The 19868-nt window shown below is 38.2% G+C and overlaps 1 protein-coding gene across 2 annotated transcripts in view; it reads left to right on the forward strand.

Moving 5' to 3' along the window:
* The window catches only part of GRK5 (G protein-coupled receptor kinase 5), a 175751-nt gene that overhangs the window by 96791 nt on the left and 59092 nt on the right, over nucleotides 1–19868 (forward strand). For both annotated transcript variants that reach the window (XM_081955663.1, XM_081955662.1), the window contains 2 exons: nucleotides 5252–5364; nucleotides 16331–16408. In XM_081955663.1, the coding sequence (XP_081811789.1) occupies nucleotides 5252–5364; nucleotides 16331–16408 (191 nt within the window). The remainder of the gene's footprint in view (nucleotides 1–5251; nucleotides 5365–16330; nucleotides 16409–19868) is intronic.

Consider the following 19868-nt stretch of genomic DNA (forward strand, 5'->3'; position numbering starts at 1 on the left):
CTTTGTGCATCCCATTTTTGGTCCCTGCAGGTCACTTTTTCGGCCTCTGTGTGTCCCATTTTTGGCCCCTAGGCGGCAGCAATCGGCTGCGGTGGCAAAATAAATCAGACTGTGCTGAAGCTGACCAGGCTGTTTGCTGTTTGCTGCAAGGAGGCAAACTGCTGGGAGGCAGAGGCCTATTTTTTCTTCTTGTTTTCCTCCCCAAGAGTTAGGTGCATCTTATGGTTTGGAGCGTCTTATAGTGCGAAAAATATGGTAACTCAAATTCTTCCGCCCTCCATACAAATTTAGATATATCTTCTGACATTGTTTAAATAGTACCTCAATTTTCAAGATAAATATTGTCTGGAACAAAAATAATGATGTACCACATTTTTCGGAGTATAAGACACACCTTTTTCCCTCAAAAAAGAGGCTGGAAATCTGGGTGCATCTTATATACTGATTACAGTAGTTTTTGCCTCCCAAAACCCTGCCCCTTCACCAAAATGGCCATGCACAGCCTTTAGGAGGCTTATAGAATGCTCTTGGGGACTGGGGAGGGCAGAAATGAGTGAAAAATGGGCCGTTTTTTGCTCAATTTTGCCCTCCCCAGCTTTCAGGAGCACTCTATAAGCTTCCTAAAGTCTATTCATGCCCTCTTTTTTGACAAAAAAAATAATAATGAAAAATAGGCCATTTTTGCTCATTTTTGCCCCACCCACCCCCACCCCTCAGGAGCACTCTACAAGCCTCCTAAAGGCTATGCATGCCCTTTTTTAAACAAAAAACAGGCCCATTTTTGAGAAAATAGGCCATTTTTGTTCATTTTGCCCCCCCCTCCCAGAAGCACTCTAAAGACTATTAATGCCCTTTTTTTGGAAAAAAAATGGGGACGTTTTCGTTAAAAATGGGCCATTTTGGGGAGGTCTGCAGAGTGCAAAAAAAATATTTTTTTTTAAATTTGCCTCTTCAAAATCTTGGTGCGTCTTATACTCTTATACTTAAAACATTGACTTTTTCTATTCTTGTTTGTAAAAGTTGTGAGACTTGGGGGGGCTGCTCCCCCCCACACGATGTAGCTGTCAAAATGTTCTATAACCTTTTAACCCTTTTCCCTGTAAAATTTGTAAAATCAATAAAATTTGGACAATAAAAAAAAAACATTGACTTTAATCAAAGAAATTCTGCCAACATGGTAATTTGTCCCGTTTTGACATATCTTTTTTTTAAAATTTCATTCTATGTCTTCACATAATTATTTTGAAATAACATGCTATTCTTATTTGTTATAATGATACCAAAGTATTTTCAAGATTAATATTGAAACTTGCTAATGCATCAAATTCAAACCTCATTTCCTGTCTCAAGTACTTTGTACGTGAAGTCCTTTTCAGTTTTTCAAATGGCCCTTCAAAAAAGATGAGGAATAAAAATATATTTCTAAGCATCAGGAATATCTCTCATTCATACTTAAAATGTGAAGTGCCTTTGGAGCAATTCTCTGCATGCTTACTTCTTAAGCATGTATTTTCCAGCAGATTAGTCATGGGCCTGATATACACCATCCCAGAACTATGGACCGTTGTATTTACTTCATTTTACCTTCCTTTTAAGCACAAGAACTTAGAAATCATTTTGTGCTTCTTAAAAGACAGCAGGAATTATAGATTTGTAAAAATAAAATTGCCACCGAGTTCATTCTGTTCTGATAAATTAATGTTGCCAAGGATTTGATTATTTAGAACGCCCGTTTTTGCATTTATCTCAAATTATTTTTAATATGCCTAATTTCAGGCTTGCTGTCATTACAGTTAGCAGGAGCCCCTTTGAATATGAAGAAATTCAGGATACTTTTTAAAAACGCTACAGCACTTTTTTTTTTTAAAAAAAAAGGCATGGTATAGTATCTGTATGGCATATATGCCACAGGTGGCACACGCAGTCCTCTTTGCGGGCACCTGAGCCATCATCCCAGCTCAGCTCCACTGTGCATGTGTGCACCTCCCGCCAGCCAGCTGATTTCCAGGTCTCTTCTGCACACACACATATAGGAGGGGGAAATGTGCAGGGGCAGGGGGAGTGCAGAGGAGGTGCAGCACATGCATTGCATTATGGGTGTGGGCATGCACGCACACGCTTTCAGCACATGGCAACAAAAAGGTTAGTGATCACTGGTATAGTAGAAGTGAAGGGTTCTTGCTATCAAAATAGAACAATGCCGACTGGAGTATTCTGTTATTGCAGTCCAGATGCTTCAGCAGCAGATGTCAAGTTGTACAAGTCTTTCATCAGTGTTTTGATGATACACTGTTTTTTCGCTCCTGCATCCAGTTTTCCCAGGACATCTGGAACTGTGTTCTAAATCCCATAGACCAGTGGTTCTCAACCCTTTTTCACCACAGATCCTCCTTCCTTTAAATATCTTTTGTGGCCCACAGATACACCCACCCAAGACTTAAATTAAGATTTAAATCATATCTTCAAACCTTTGTAGATTCCCTGAGATGACATCATGACCCCCAGGAGTCCGCGGACCACAGGTTGAGAACCATTGCTATAGACCAGGAGTCAGCAAACTACAGCTCTGGAGCCACATGTGGCTCTTTCCTCCCTCTGCTGCAGCTCCGTCACCAGTCGACGTCACAATTTTGAGAGGAGCTTCCGGGGGGGGGGGGGGGGAAGCACAGTGCACCAGGAGAAGACACTATGGCAAGGGGAGTGTTTTCCAGTTGTCTCCACAATTGATAGGGCTTTCGGTTATGTCAGGTAGAGGAAAAAGTACACCACGCTAGGAGGAGACTCTATGGTGGGGGAATTGAACTTCCTGTCAGCTCCAGAATTGAACAGGGGGCTTCCAGTTAGGACCTTTGTGGCTTCTGATGTTTTCTGTGGGAAACAAATGGCTCTTTGAGTGTTTAAGGTTGCCGATCCCTGCTATAGACCAGTGTTTTTCAACCTTTTTTGGGCAAAGGCACACTTGTTTCGTGAAAAAAATCACGAGGCACACCACCATTAGAAAATGTTAAAAAATTTAACTCTGTGCCTATATTGACTATATATAACCATCTTTGCTTTCTTTTGATCCCCACTCATACTTGGGCTTAGAGGTTAGCAACAGCTCAAGCCGAAACCCTGCTTCTCAGCCCTGCCTGGGGGGCGGTCCGGGCTCTTGGGGGTGCATCCTCCCAGCCAACTCTTTGCCCCGGGAATCTTCTGAAGGTGCAGGGAAAGGCGTTGCTCCCGGCGCTGCGGTCCCTACAAAAGAATCGGCTTCCTCCTCCGTTTGCCCTTTGCCCAGCCGGGGGCCTCCCCGCCCCGGCTGCAGAAGAAAGAGGCTTTACGTTTACGCCAACCCCGCGGAGGCGCGCTCCCGAGACAGGTTGTGGGACCTTCTCGGGTCCGCGACTGCTGCTCCCTCCACCTTCCCCGAGATTGACAAAACAGGGGGGGCGGCCAGGGACAGTTACCTGGGCGCGTGGGGGGGGGCGGTTTGCCTGGCGCTGGGCTCACCTGCTTATCGGCCGCCCAGCTCCGGCGGGGGCTCCGGGCTGCTCGACCGCCGCTGGCTCCCTCCACCACCATGGAGCAGCGCCGCCCCCAGCCCCCGCGGGGCGCTCCAGCCCACAGCGAAGGTGTCCTCAGGTGCGGTCGCGGGCCTGCCTCGGCTTACCGGAGCTCCCGGGGTGGTGGCAGCCCAGCCTCCGGATCCCGCCTCCCGTCGTCAGCCCCGCAAGCCTCTTGCCCGGGCAAAAAGGCGGAGGCGCTTGGCCGCAGTCCCTCCCTGCCCCTCCCGCCGCCCTGACGCCCCCCTCTCCCCGCTGCTGCTGGATCGCTCCCCTGTGCCAAGACGGCCAGGCAGGCTGGGGGGGGGAGGCCGCGGCATGCTGGGATTCGTAGTTTCCCCAGTGGCTTCCCTCTTCCCTCTTCCCTTCAAGATTCAAGATTTTCCCACGGCACACCAGGCAACATCTCGCGGCACACTAGTGTGCCGCGGAACAGTGGTTGAAAAACACTGCTATAGACCATTGTTGCTGCACTTTCTATACTCCAGTTTCAGCCCACAAAATACTTAAAACATATATCCCAGTAAGGGTATGGCTAGCTGATGAGAGCAAAATATATATATAATATTTGTTTTCGTAGATTTTCACGGGTGTAGGTATGCTGGTTTTGTTGTATTCGGGTCTTTTCCCGTGTAAGGTTGAGATTGTCTTTGCAACGTTTCGGCAGGATCACAAGATGGCAGGTGTGATCCTGCCGAAACGTTGCAAAGACAATCTCAACCTTACACGGGAAAAGACCCGAATACAACAAAACCAGCATATATTATATTACATATATATAATATCACAGCAGTTATAATATTGCTTATTTAGTTCTATTCTGTTGCAGCATCTCAGTAGCAATAAAGCACAGTTGGTGGGATATCAGGTACAGGGTGTCCTCGAATTACGACCACAATTGAGCCCCAAATTTTGGTTGTTAAGTGAGACATTTGTTAAGTGAGTTTTGCCCCATTTTGGGCCATTTCTTGGCAGAGTTATTAAGCAAATCACTGAAGTTGTTAAGTTAGTAAACCCATCTGGTTTCCCCATTGACTTTGCTTGTCAAAAGTTCGCAAATCATGATCACATGATTCCAGGTTCACAGCTACCGTCATAAATATGAGCCATTTGCCAAGCATCTGAATTTAGATCACATGACCATGGAGATGCTGCAAACGTTTGTAACTGTGAAAAAATGGTCATAAGTCACTTTATTCAGTGCCATTGTAACTTTGAATGGTCACTAAATGAACTGTTATAAGTCAAGGACTAACTGTACTACGCACATTTGCAGAGGGTGGGAAAGCATTTAGAAGGCATAATGCATTGTACTGTTGCAAGTAGCTGTAAAGGTCTGAAGTTTTCTGACTACTGGAAACCCTCCTGAGATAGTCAGAAAGTTTTCATCCACACACTTCTAACAATGCATTTCTCCTTTTCCTTTAATGGCATAAAATAAAGTAAAATCAAAATTCTTGCAATGTGTTTCATTAAATCCCATACTAATTTCTCTGCAACCAGGGCGTGATCTCTGGAAAAACTGACTGATTTCTATACCATAACTTTATAAGTTTTTTTTATATTTGCAGCATTCATAACTGGTTTAATTTTTTTTTTAAGGTTAAAAAAAATTAAATCATACACCCAGCCTCCCCAAACTGAACCAGATGTAAAAAAGCACGCTAGTGATTCACTTTCCTTCCCTCTCTTCTTATTTCCTCCAGAGAGAGATTACTACAGTTTATGTGACAAGCAACCAATAGGAAGTTTTCTCTTTCGGCAGTTCTGCGAGACTCGCCTGGAGCTGGAATGCTGTATTAAGTTTCTTGATTCAGTGGTAAGTTAGTTTTTCTTAATGCTTCAAGAGTTTACTGTATTTCCTGGGCCTCTCTGTGCAGGTACAAAGATTTCCTTCATTTTTTTTTTGTTCTTTCACAGAATGTACCTCCATAACTTTTGTAGTTTCACTCTTAAACTTTCTTCTTTATCTCCTGGCTTGTGTATATGTGTGTTTCTGTTTTCACGTTTACTTGTGTCTGAATATATATGAGCAGTGTACATACAGGTAGTCCTCAATTTACAGTCACAATTGAGCCCAAAATGTGAGTCAGCTATCATGTTGCTAAGTGTTTGTTTGCTAAGTGGAAATTTGTTAAGTGAATCACTGCAGTTGTTAAATTAGTAACTGGTTGTTAAATGAACCTGGGTTCTCCATTGACTTTGCTTTTCAGGAGGTTGCAAAACGGCTCTTGAACCCTGCAACCATCAAAAATGTGAGTCAGCTGTCAAGCATCTGAATGAATCACATCACCATTGGGATACTGCAATGGTCCTAAGTGTGAAAAATGGTCATAAATCGCTATTTTCAGTGCTGTTGTAACTTTGAACAGTCACTAAATGAACTGTTGTAAGTCGAGGACTACCTGTATATATTGCACTTATTGATTTGATTTCCTCCATGCTCAATATACAACTGAGGAGCCAGCTCGTCCTAATGGGACTTGCCTGTCCCTCTTACTCCAGCAGCAGAGGTCTACTTTCGATCCCACCTGGCAAAGAGTTTCTGCTGAAGGGGTTCAGGAGAAAAGCTTTTTTCTACTGTGGCTCCTGCCATCTGGAATATATGATGAGGTAACACTCTTGGCCTTCTGGAGGTGTTAAAAATGTGGTTCTTCCAGCTGTCCTGAGGCCCCCCAATAGAGGCTTCTAGACTGGGCGTGACTGATGGGGTAGAGAGAAAGTGAGCAACCCTGTAGTGTCCATTCTTTTGGAGGTTTTTAAAAATGTTTCTTATTTAATCAATTGTAATCATTTTGTGCTATCTTTTTATTATATTGTAAGCTGCCCAGAGTCACTGTAAGAGTCAGATCGATGGCATAATAATTAATAAATATGTTACTTTATAAATAGTTATATCAGGAATGGCTTCAGGTGTCCTGAAAAAAAAGCAGAGGGCAGCCTTAACAGTAGAATAACAGTAGAATATAGCAGAATGACAGTGTTGAAAGGGACCTTAGAGGTCTTCTAGTCCAACCCCCTGTTCAGGCAGGAAACCACATACTATTTCAGACTTGATTGCACTGTTGTGACCACCATTTTATTATTTTATTATATATTTTTTTATTTTTTCAATAAACACAAACAAAATCATCTTCCATTACAAATTGTAGAAAGTATGTCAATTGGTTACAAAGAACTTTCGTGCATCCCTTCCACAGTCATTACCTATGATTCATATCAAGTTATATATTTTATGCCACATATATTTATATATATATTGCTATCATCATACCTTATCCTTCATATGAGTATAGTTGTTTTAACGTCCCTTTATAACAAACATTCCAAAATTTAAAACAAAACCACATAGTGGCATTCCCTTATCTATTTTCAATATCATCCAACCATATTATAACTTTATAACGTATTCAAAATAAAAATTAATTATGCTTAATAACAAAAATTTTAAACCTCTTTTCTTAATCATTGTTTACAATTTATATCCAATTTCCCTTTTATCCTGTCAATACAAATTATTATATTATTATCATTATCAGTCATTTATTTAACAATAGTTTGACTAAGTTTAACTTTCCCCCCTTTTTTCCACGCTTTAATTTTTTTTACCAAATTTCCTCTTATCAAACCAATACATATATATACATTGTTATGATTATCAAATATTTATCTAACTTTATCCATTAACACTACATTTTTAACATAATGCTCTAATTTTAACAAATTTTAGACCTCTTTTCTTAATCATTGTTTACAATTTATATCCAATTTCCCTTTTATCATGTCAATACAAATTATTACATTATTATCATTCTCAGTCATTTGTTTAACAATAGTTTGACTAAGTTTAACTTACTTTTTCCCCTTTTTTCACCATTTAAAATTTATACCAAATTTCCTCTTATCAAACCAATACATATGTATACATTGTTATCATTATCAATTATTTACCTAACTTTATCATTATCACTACATTTTTAATATAATGCTCTAATTTTAACTAAATTTAACTAGTGTTTTATTATTAATTTTCATATCTCAACCTGTGTCTTTCCAGTAATAGTGTAGACCTATTTCTTTTGCCATTTGTGGAATTAGTCTTCTGGTTATTTTCTTAATCAAATTCGTTTGGACTTCTCTTTGCAACTTGTTGCTTGTTACATAACTTGTAAAATCTTGACACCCTCCATCAGCTTCTTTAATCAGTTTATCTTTGGTTATCAGTAGTGTTTTTGTCAAAATTTCCTCCTTAAGTCCATCCATTCTTCTCTTTCTTCTTCTTCTATACCTTGAAATCTGTAGTAAAGCATCTTTCCATTTATCTTCCCTTTCCTTGTTCCATTCTTTCCATCTCCAACCACACTCAGTCCACTGTCAATATCCACGGTTATCTTGCCTCTTTGTTCATTTTTCCCCTGGGTTTTTAGGACTCCAGACTCCACTTTTTCCATTTGCTGAATATCTTTCATTTTTCCATCAGGTTTTACCACATTAAAGTTTATATTTTCAATATTTTCCAATCTCTTCTCAATTCTCTCTGTTGTTTCTAATAATTTTTGAATTCCAGACATAATCTGTTGTAATGTTATGGTTTCTTTTTGAAGTCGTGCCATCCTTCCAATTAATAAACACTGCCACTCTAGTTTAAAGACAAATCTTTGATTTCACTTCTTTCCAGCTAGCAAGAAACATCCAGAGAGCACCTGCCTAAACAACCCATGCTCTTCTCTATAAACAAGCTGAAACCTTTGAAGTGCAAAGTCAAAATGATCAAAGGAGAAAAAGAAAAAACAATGTTTCCAGGTTTCAACCTCCAAGTGGCAGTGTAATTTCTTTTCCCTCTAAGATTACTACTCTTTATATACCTTTTAAATCTTCTTTATGTTTCAGACTTAGAAGAAACAAAGTTCTTAAATGAAACAATATAAAAAGAAAAAATCCATCCCAACCAGTATTGTAAAAATAAAGGAAAAGATTTAATCCATCGGTAAAAAAAGAAATAGAAGAAGAAAATCCAAAACTTTCACTTTAAAAAGTAAAAAATGTTCACAAAACTTCCATCGATAGAAAAAAATAAAATTAAAAAAAAGATAACACTGTCCAATAATGCTTAGTTTCGCACTTTCTTTACCAGTTTAATTTAATTTCCATCTTTTTTGGGCAGTCTTTTATAAAAATAAGATTTCCTCACCAAATGGACACACTTTCTCTTTCCGCTTTTCCTCCCGTTGCAGAGCTGTCCCGACTTCAGCAGTTTGAGGCTGTGCTTTTTGTCACCGGCTAGAAGAGATTGTCTTGGATCAATCAGGGACTTTGCGATGTCCCTGATATCAGCAAGATGTACTCTTCCCTGTCACCATCTCTTCGGGATGGTTTAGGTCCAGATGGACCGTCCAGGGGCAAAGTGTCGATTACAATCTCGGAGCTCCGAGGTCGCACATCGTACCGTTGCGACGTCAGCTTCTTTCTTCCTCCACCATTTTATTCTTTTGACCATCCCCTGTGGTCAAAAATTTAGTTTTATAAATAAGTATCCATCCTAATGTTGCTAAGATGTTAAACTTACACCTTAGAAATTTACAATTATAGCATGTATAGTAGAAAAAGCAAATCAAAATAATTCAGCAGAATTCAAAAGCAATTGAAAAGCAACTATTAAGCATTTGCTTAAAAGCATTTTAAGCAAAAAAAATACATTTTCTGTAATGTATGGTCACTGAGTGGCTGGTCACTGAGTGATAATGTTGTCAAATAACTCTGGATAATTTGGCTAAAGTATACCTATATAGCATTACCTGTGGAATAGTGATTAAAGCTTTGGTTCTATGTACACTCAGTCTTGGAGTAAACTACACCACTAAACAGAGTAGCAAATAAATGGAGGAATCAGAGAGTACAAACCAGAAATCCTCGATTGATTAGCTGTTCCGTGAATTTTGTTGGTAGCCTTAGGCAAGACTCAGTCTATTTAGCTGAGCCACTCTCTTAAAAGTAAATGCTTTGCAGTTTGTTGGATTCCTGAAATAGTGTATGCCAATGTTTCTCAAACGTGACAACTTTAAGATGGATGGACTTCAACTCCCAGAATTCCCCAGCTTGCTGGCTGGAGAATTCTGGGAGTTGAAGTCCACCTATCTTAAAGTTGCACAATTCAGAAACACTGGTGTATGTGAAACCTGTTGAGAACTTGGATACAGCACAATATAAACATCACTATTCCTTCATTTTATTGTGAGTACTAATATTGCCATTACACAGACAGACAGAAGGCCATTATATCCTCCCATAAATCATTACATGGACAACTCCTTTTGCTGTACTACTGATATATTACATTTACCTGCCAAGCAGTCTCTTGTCTATTGGAAGTCTCTCCATTTTAGGTCCTGAAAATTCCCTAAATCCTAGACTGTATATATTTGATAAAGATGGTTATAATGGTGAAATGGGGTTATCTAAAAATAAAAAGGCTAAGTTCACTGTTCTTGGTTCCCACTTACATGGAACTCCAGGTAGTCCTTGGCTTACAACAATTTATTTAGAGACCAAAGTGACAACAGCATTGAAAAAAAGTGACTTCAACCAGTCCTAACTTACAACCGTCATAGCATTTCCCCAGTATCACATGACCAAATTCAGGCACTTGGCAACCGGCATGTATATGCAATGTTACCAGCCAGTTTCCAGCAGTCAGTCAATGGTGCAAGCTGGATGTACTTAATGCATACATAACAACTGCAATGATTAGCTTAACACCATGGCAAAAAAGTAAAATCAACCACATTGCTTTAGCAATGGAATTGTGCTCTTAAGTAAAAGACTACTTGTATGTAGATCTATACATGTCAAAGATAAAGTTAACATCCCAAAGACATCAAAAAGCTTTTCGAATTCTAGATCATATAAGAAGAGCCCTGCTCTACCACTGATTAATTGTTCTAACTGTCAGGAAAATCTGTGTCACCCAGCAGCCAAGCAGATGTGTCCTCTTCCATTGTTCTTCCTAGCAGCTGCTATTCAGTATATGCTGTGTTCAGGAGACAGTATGTGACTCCCAGTAGTGATAGCCCAATCTTCTGTCTATTTATCCACCCCTTATTAAAGTCATCTAAAATTGTAAGCATTGCGGTATCTGAGAGATGAAAATGCCATAGTTAATGTACTGACTATAGAAATACAAATGTACAACTTTGTAAGATATCCTCTGCCATATTTTCCATGTGCCTCGTTAACATCTCCTACTTTACTCCAAACTAAGTATCAGTTATCGTCTTTCTGTATAGAGAAGCTCCTCTAATCAATTTGAGTAACCTTTTTTTTGTTTAGTTGTTTTCATTATTGCATTATTCTGGTTTGAGATATGGGAACCATAGCATAAGTTGAAGGTAGTCTGACCCTAGATTTAAATAAGAGCATTGTCATGTTCTCGTGATAGGTGGCAAAACCTGGTGAATCTGAACCAGCCTCAGAAAAAGTAGTCACAGGTGGACTTGGATAGGAAGGACATTGTCAAGAAATCCAAGTGTTCTAGAATATCTTTTATGTTTATGAGTTACAAAGTAACATAAATGCACACAAGTGGTGGGTTTCATATTCTTCTGTAGGTGTGGCCTACTTTGTGGGAATAGCTTGCCAGCCATGTGACTGGGTGGGCGTGGCCAACTTGTAAAATGTGGTGAAACTCACTTAACAACGCTCTTGCTTAGCAACCAAAATGTTGGCTCAGAAACTCTGGCATTTGAAGCACGCAAGTCTTAAAGCTGTCAAATTACAAGACCCTTGCACCCCTAACCCTTTAGGAAAAAAAAACCCCAGGGGTGTTCAAACTTGAAAGCTTTAAGACTTGTGGACTTCAACTCCCAGAATTCCTCCTCCAGTCATGTTGGCTCAGGAACTCTGGCATTGAAGCACGCAAGTTTTAAAGCTGTCAAGTTACAAGACCCTTGTACCCCTACCCCTTTAGAAAAAACACCAGGGGTATTCAAACTTGACAGCTTTAAGACTTGTGGACTTCAACTCCCAGAATTCCTCCTCTCGCTCTTCATCTTGATGATGTGCGGACAGGTGGGGGGAGGGAGCTGGAACCGGTTCTAAACGGCACAGTAGATTTGTGGAATCTCTTCTATAGAAGAGGTTAGAACTGGCAGGAACCCATCCCTGGTTCACACTAATATATACACATGAACACTGTGTTAGAGCATGAACTCTCTCAAAATGACACTGTGGCACTATGAAACATCACAGTGAAGGCATCAAATGGCAGTGGAAAATTAAAACTCTGGTCCCGGTGACTGACTCAAAAAGAACAATATTTACTGCAGTTGGGTAAAGAACATTTTATCAGGTCCTCCCCCCCCCCCGCCGCCCCAATTTTTTTTAATGAAATACTTCTGCTTTGGAAGGAATTGGGGAAGAGGACTATTGCAGAATCTTTCTATTTTGGTTGTTCCGGGATAGCTTTTATTTCTTTATAAAACCTCTGGGTATTGAGCGATAAGCCACATGAAACAATCTTTTGAAGCCAGCTTATATAACATAAACCCTTATGGGTTGTTATGTTGTTGTTTTTTAATCATCTGGAAGAAAAGACAATAAAGCAGAGTTATATTACATGTCATGGGAGTTCCCCAACCAAAATGGGTTGAACCTGAGGAGGAATTTTGATGGGGTCTGCCAAATTTCTGCTGTTAAGACTACAAAATATCTGAGCAAATGCACTTTACCAGGTTTCTGAATTTGTTCTTTTATAGACCTAGATTTAGCCTTAGAATAACTTTATTGTCACTTTGATGTATGCTAATCATCATACATTAAAATGAAATTTTGTTGCATGCAGCTCTCAAAGGGTCTCCACCAGAGGTAGTATTCAGCTGGTTCTCTCCGGTTCGGGTTAACTGGTATCAGCGGCTGTGGGAGGCTCTGCCCACCGCCCCGACATAATACGCGACTTTCTGTGCATGCGCAGAAGGTGCATGTACGCTCCTTTTGTGAACCAGTATCATTTCTATGATTAATTAGTTCCACGCCAGGTGTGTGACTTTCTCAGCCCACACATCTCACAGGGTTGTTGTTGTGGAGAAAATAGGAAGAGGAGGAAGGTGTGCCTTGTGTGTCTTGTTGTGCCTGGTGTGTCTTGTGTATATTGTTGTGGAGAAAATAGGAGGAGGAAGAAGATGTGTCTGCGTTATTTGGGTTATTTATAAAAAAAATAAAGGCGGAATTGAAACATCCAAAATAGATAATAATAATTAAGCAATTCTTAGATGAAACTAATCGTTTTTCTAAACAAATATATCTTTTCAAGGGATAAATAAATATAAAATGTGGCAAAGGGAAACACACTGAGCCATAATGGTTAGGACAAGAATTGTGTTGGATTAAGTCATAAAAACATGTCAAGGATTGTTCTTCTGCCTCTGTGTATAGAAATGCTTAGAAAATAAAGTAGAAATATGTCCTCCTCAGATTAAAAATAGTTTGTATATCAGCAGGACTTCTGCCTCCTTGCCATGTGCTATTCTCTCTTTGCAGCATTCATGAATTGTGTCGGTTGAAGATAAGACTCCAGATTTTCTAAGTTTTTTTTTAAAAAATAGCTCTTTTATGCATATGATTTTTAATCTCCGAAATAGTTTCCAAAGGGTGATAATGGTGGGATGATAGAAAAAGCATCATTAAGATGCTATAAACATTCTTGTCTATTGGTGCTTTGAAGAGGAACATGACCTGTGGCCTGATAAAATCTAAATGGACAAGAAATTTTATGAAAGAACGCTGCAAGTCTCTTTGTACTGACTTTATGGGTATTTAATTGCTTCATCCTCTTGCATTTAAAAGGAATGGAAGGGTTGTAGTCATGTCTATTTTAACAGTCAGTGTGTTTCTTATCTAAAGCATGCTTATCTTGCAGTATGAAAGTTTGTTTCATAGTGGCTATTTAATAAGGGAAATGTAATTGTACTGCTGATTTCTAAAATATTCTGAGATAATATTATGATAAGAATGATTGGTTCATCGTAGGTCTATTTTTGAGGTCATGTTAAAAAAAAAAGAGCACGTCATTTGCAATGTACTGAAATGCTCTGGGGAATATAGAAACAGTTTTACTCTGCTACCAAGAACATTTTTATGGTCTGAAATGAAGGGGATATGATATTCTAAGGACATTTTGCAGACCATCAACTGTTCAGGTGGTCATGAGAGTTCTCTTTGGCAAAATCAGGAATCTAATTCTCCTGAATGTTTTTCACATGATGCATTTTTTGTAAGCCTGAATCAGTCGATGGAAGAGGAATAATTTCATTTCAATTCTTCTTGGGCCATATCCATCATCAGATGTTGGCAATCATGTTGGTGAGCCTATTCTTATCAACAGCCACATGAAAAAGTGCTGCTGAGTTTTTGCCCAAGCCAATCCCTTAGATTTTGAAGCCATGATGCTCTCCTTCTGCCTGGACCTCATTTGCCTTCAATCTTTCCTTGGAGCATTAAGTGAAGTATGCTGTATTTTCCTGGGTGTCGCATCACATGTCCAAAATATTCTATCGTTCACTTTTTTATGGTTTTGATGATTTCCCTTGGTTTTCCCAGCTGGCTTATCACCTCCTCATTTCTGATTTTGTCAATCCAACTTATACGTAACAGTCACCTGTAAATCCATATTTCAAATGCTTCTAGTCTGTTCAAGTGGCATCTTGTCAGAGACTAACTCCCTACTCCATAGGATAGAGCAGGATAGAAAAAAATGTAGCATCTGACAAGCCTGATTTTTAATCTTTTTCATTTTGAAGGAAAGACCTTTTTTTCATTTTGAAGAATGCAGTTCGAGTTTTCTCTATCCTTGTTTTAACTTCAGTAGTCTTCATTTCGATATTGACTTATTTCTGGAAGTGCTGCGCATTTTAACAAACCTAAGTAAAATATTTGAAGTAGTGTGTGCATTAGTGCACATGAAATGCCTTTCATCAAATCACTTTGAAGAGGTAGTTTCAGAAGGTTTGTCCCAGTTTCTTTGTCCTTCTTCCCATGTGATCTGATGATAGAAACAGCTTCAGATTTGAACACAAAGTGTGTATTTCTTCTTTGAAAAAGCAGTGAGGATCTTAGAATGTCATTAATTAATTACATTAATTTCATGAACTGTGGAGTGCCCTAGATGTAATTTATGAAGATGAAAAGCCAAAATCTTTAAAACTCTTTTTGAACATTATAAATCCTGAGAAGTTTGTTGAGATCAATAATGCCTGGAAGATGAAATAAATGTGTCTGTTGGGAGGATAGACAAAGAATAGCACATTCACACAGACATAATCACACAAATGTCACAATTTCCATACCTGAATCAGACATCCTGATGCTAATACTTAATTGTGGCATTTGTGAGGTTGCATCATTGTCCATCCTTCAATTGGTGTCAGAGTGGTTTGATTTGGACACCACTCTGAAGTCCTGAACATCTGGATGGCACCAGTTGAAGGATGGACCTGTAGATCAATAATGTTTTGGAAGGGATATAGAAAAGGAATGTGTGGATCCAGAGTGGTGGTGGGGAATGTTTTAAAGCAATTTTCTCCATATTTACAAATCTTCATTTTTCTGAATATTTTCCTCTTAAACATGTCCTAGATTCAAATCAATCATTGGTAAATTTAATAAGAAGTGCTACCATGTTTCCTAAAAGCTGAAATTATTCTCATAAAGATGATTCAGCATGGATTCTGTAGGGCAAAGTTGTCAAATTTGCATTTAGGTGTATAGAAATAAATCAATTATTTGAAATATAGTAAATTAAAGAACAGTTTCAAAACTTCTGCTATTCTTTTTACATGTACTTTTTAAATAAAACTTTGGACACCTTTTCAAAAAAAGATGCCTTCCAATAGTGAACTGCCCTTTTTTAAATAGGTCTGTAACATCTTTCATAGGTGGGAAAATCTGTACCCACAAAAGCACTAGATTTCTAAAAGTGCTAGTTTGCCATTTAAAACAACTCATTATCAAATATGATTTATTATATTATGTCACACCACATTGAATGTATATTTTTGCAGAGCCGAAGTTCATTGTCTGGCATTAGTAAGAAGTAATTGGCTTGGCATTTATTGGGGAGATTCTAATCTTTGAGAATCCTTTTCACACATCCATGGAATTATAACCATGTTTAGACTGAAAATATCAAAACTACATTATTTTAACTAATTTAAATATTAACATATTATTAACACATTAGCACGCATGAATGAACATATGCAGATAGGATATGGTAAACTGGTTACCCTTTAATATGGATCCTGCCTAGTTTGAGTGATTCCACTTGGGTGTTTATTTCTAGCTTTTTTCTGTCCATCTAAGTTTGTTCCAAAATTTCAGCAGACAGTTGACCTTTAAGGCTGAAGAGTATTTTGAGAGTGCATGTCTCATCAGGTATAGATTTTAGTAGTGCAAGCTGCCTGATCCTTTTTGTATAGAGATGCCATGGATTTAAATTCAAAACAATTGAAAAGTACGGTATATTTATTGCTATTATGGTCCTTCCTCCTATACATATTTATGCATGATGAGGAGCAAAGAAATGCAGGGGTTTGTAAAAGGTTTTACACCACTATGCAGATCTGTTCCTTTATTATGGGTATATGTGAGGGGACCAATGTTTTGTGTTATGCGGTTTTTATTTACAACCACGGAAAAAGTATATTTATATACAATATAGGAATACATGAATATTCATATTTATGCATGTGCAAAATACGAAGCACAATTTATCTTTTTTGCGTCTTTTTTTCTAGGCAGAATATGAACTACTTCCAGATGAAAAATTGGGAGAGAAAGGCAAAGAAATTGTGATGAAATACCTCATCCCAGGGGTAAGGAACACTTGAAATCTTTTATGTTGCTGTTATGTCTAGTGAACATTTTCTCAATAGTATTGAGCTCTGCAAGAAACGTTTTAAAAATCAATGCGTGCGACTATCCTGGAAAGATTTTGCCTTGGTTGGACATCTCTATTTCACATGTACCATCAACAGATGCTGTACCAGTAAGTCATTTTAGCCTGGTGTTGTCTTTCAGGTGCCGTGTTTGTATACACAGATGGTAGATTATCTATTTTGGGTAGATAATCAGTGCTCCATCTCTTTGCTTATAATTATTCAATGACTATGTTTTGCCAAAACGTTCCACTATTTTTCTATGATCTATCATAGAACTATGATGGACCTTTTGTTCCATAAATGTTTGAGTGAAGCATGCATTTAACGTTGCAAGATGTTCTTATTGTCTCTAGCAGTTGCCAGGTCAATGGAAGCTTCTGTATATGTGCAGAATCTGAAAGTACCGTATTTTTCAGAGTATAAGACGCTCTGAAGTATAAGACACACCTACATTTTGGGGAGGAAAACAAGGGAAAAACATCTGCCTCTGCCTCCCAGCAATTTGCCTCCTTGCAACAAACAGTAGAAACAATATACACTGTTTGTACTGTTATATTTCAGACTACTTGTACAGATGCTGTTAAAATTGATGTGCTTTCTGGAAGTATAGTTATTCTCTGCTATTTAAAATAATAGCACTTTTTAAAACAATAGCACTGGGCCTCTTCAGATCAAGCATTTATTTTAAAAAGCTTCTTCATTTTGTTAAGTTGTCTAGAATAATAATAAAGCAGTCTTTAAAAAATAAAATAATTTGAACATTCTATAGGCATTTATAATTGTTGACTTACCTCCTTGCAGCAAACAGTCTGATTAGTACAAGAAAAAAAATCTGCCTCTGCCTCCCAGCAATTTGCCTGGTGGAGCAAACAGCAAGTTTCACTTTCAATTTCTCCCGATCATCAGCTGTTTCAGGCTGCGGGGATTGCTATAGCTTATTAAAGCCTCTGCAAGCCCCCATTTGCTGCAAAGAGGTAAATGGTTGGGAGGCAGAGGCCAAAGGGTTGAGGCCGGTGAGTGGGTGGGGCTACATTCAGTGTAAAAGAGGCACCCAAATTTTCACCCTCTTTTAGGGGTGGGGGAAGGTGCATTTTATACTCTGAAAAATACAGTAGGATTTTTCTAACTTTTAACATATGACAGAGCTCAAATAAATGAGGATGTTTCAAGTAGACATAAAGTATTTCTTAAAACCAATTTTCAACAGAATTGCATCACTTCTTCTCTATAGAGCTCCTTGTTGAAACAAATTAAAGTCAGTACCTACAGACTTAAACAATAATGTATGTTGTTGAAGCCCAGATATTTCACAGTGATAAAATTTATCTGAACATCATAATAAGAAACAAAAGATCTTGGAATATTGATAACAAATATTTAATTAAAGCTGCAATCCCATTATAGATATATTTTCATGTGCAAAACCAAGCTGGGCTCTCTGTCAGTGGTTCTCTCCACTTTCACAGAAGAAATTTTAATAATTCCTATAAAGTAGGTTCCAGTTTATTTCATGCTCTTCTCTGTGAAATTATCTGCTGTTAATAATCTAGTCATTTTATCTAGGAATGTGTAATCTAATTAGTATAGTGGGGTTATTTTTCTGAACAATAATTAAGTTATTAATAATATGGTGGTCTTCCAATGTAGTCTGCAGGAGTTAGGATTTTTTTTAATCCCTCTTGGTATTTTGATCTAATGGCACAACTGTCCTTTTTCCCTGTACTCGCTACTATTCAGCTATGCACAGTTCAGTGCATTCATCATTCCTATGCAAGACTTTATCCGTGTAAACAGTCTGGGAAACAGTCAGTGAAATGAGAAAGGAGTGGAATATTTAAGTCTCCTTCTTAAAAAAGATATTTGCTACTTTTTAAATGTTAACTTACAAGTGAAGACGATATTTCTAACCACAAAAAGCTTTGCTTGAGACCCCTGGGGAAAGTTTCCTATTAAAATGCACCACTTTTCATTTCATAGCCACATATGACTTCTAGCAGTTACTTTTCCTCAAGACTGAAGCAATGGCTTTGCCATCATCAGTTCAGATGCTCCCTTTCATCTTGTATGAGGGGGTCATTATACTTAAGCTGGGTTCAAATAATTAAGAGACATTTGAGCACTAGTCAACTTGGCTTAGATCTTGCTACTTGTAAGGAAATATATGTGTGAATCTATACCCGTTAGGTGGCAATCTCAGCAGAACACAGATTCTTATGAATTAATTTGATGTTTGCAAATGGACTGAGACAATTTACTCTGTTATTTCCATTTGCTTGTAGCCTCAGTATCAGAAGCAATGGACCAAGGAAGTGCTAAGCCTTAAATACCTGAAATCCCTAAGCTTTCTCAACTATGACTTGGGTCTATGAGCATTGCTTAGATTCCTTTTCAGTAAAAACATGCCTGGCCCATGGAACAACATTATATCTCTTTTAAGAACATATTATTCAGAGATGTGATGGTGGAGTAGTTAAAATACAATACTGCAGGCTAACTCACTGTTCACGCCAGGAGTTCGATTTTGAGTGGCTAAGGGTTAACTCAGCCTTCCATCCTTCCAAGGTTGGTAAAATGAGGACTCAAATTGTTGGGGGAAATATGCTGACTCTGTAAACTGCTTAGAGAGGGCTGCAAAGCATTGTGAAGCGGTATATAAGTGCCACTGCCATTCTAAATGTTGCTATTCTACATTCATTATGAGAACCAGAAATGAAAACCTATTTCTTTTTTAAATTAGACTGTATTTTATTTTGAGAACCTGAAAGTGAACACAGGGAACAGACTAATTAGTGCAGAAAGACCATTGTATCTTTTTCTCTGAGAGCTTAAGATAGCATCCATTTAGTATCATTGTACAGTAGGACTGATTTCTTTTAAATTTTGAGAATAAGTGTTTGAAAAAGTTTATTTACTAAAAATCCGAATGAGTGTTTAAATATCTAGGGTATTGGCTTCTGTCTATATGTAATGTAATGTAGTCAGCTGGCCCAATATGTCATGAAAAGAGCAACTTTTCTCAGGCTCAATTCTCAGGCTCAAGCCAGGCTTCAGGGGTAAATTCCCAGTTGAGTAAAGAAAAGTGATGTTCCGTGTATTTTGTAAAAGACGCTAAGAGTATATCTCACTCTTCTCTATAACAGAGAAGCACTATTTTTGAACAACTCTCTTTAAATAAACCAATGGAATTTCCATTTATACTGTAAAGATTTTTTTAAAAAAAGAAGAAAACTGTTGCATTTGTAATTCATTGCAAATATCTGGTTCAAATCTTTTATGTCTTATATTAATAACATCAGTGTAGTCATGTTAAGCAATAAACCAGCTGTCTCATGTAGCAGTAGTATTTTTGGAGACAAAGTTTACTTCTCAACAAAAAAATCACATAACAGTCAGT

This window comes from Natrix helvetica, assembly GCF_964273705.1.
Source record: "Natrix helvetica genome assembly, chromosome: 5".
Lineage (NCBI taxonomy): Eukaryota > Metazoa > Chordata > Lepidosauria > Squamata > Natricidae > Natrix > Natrix helvetica.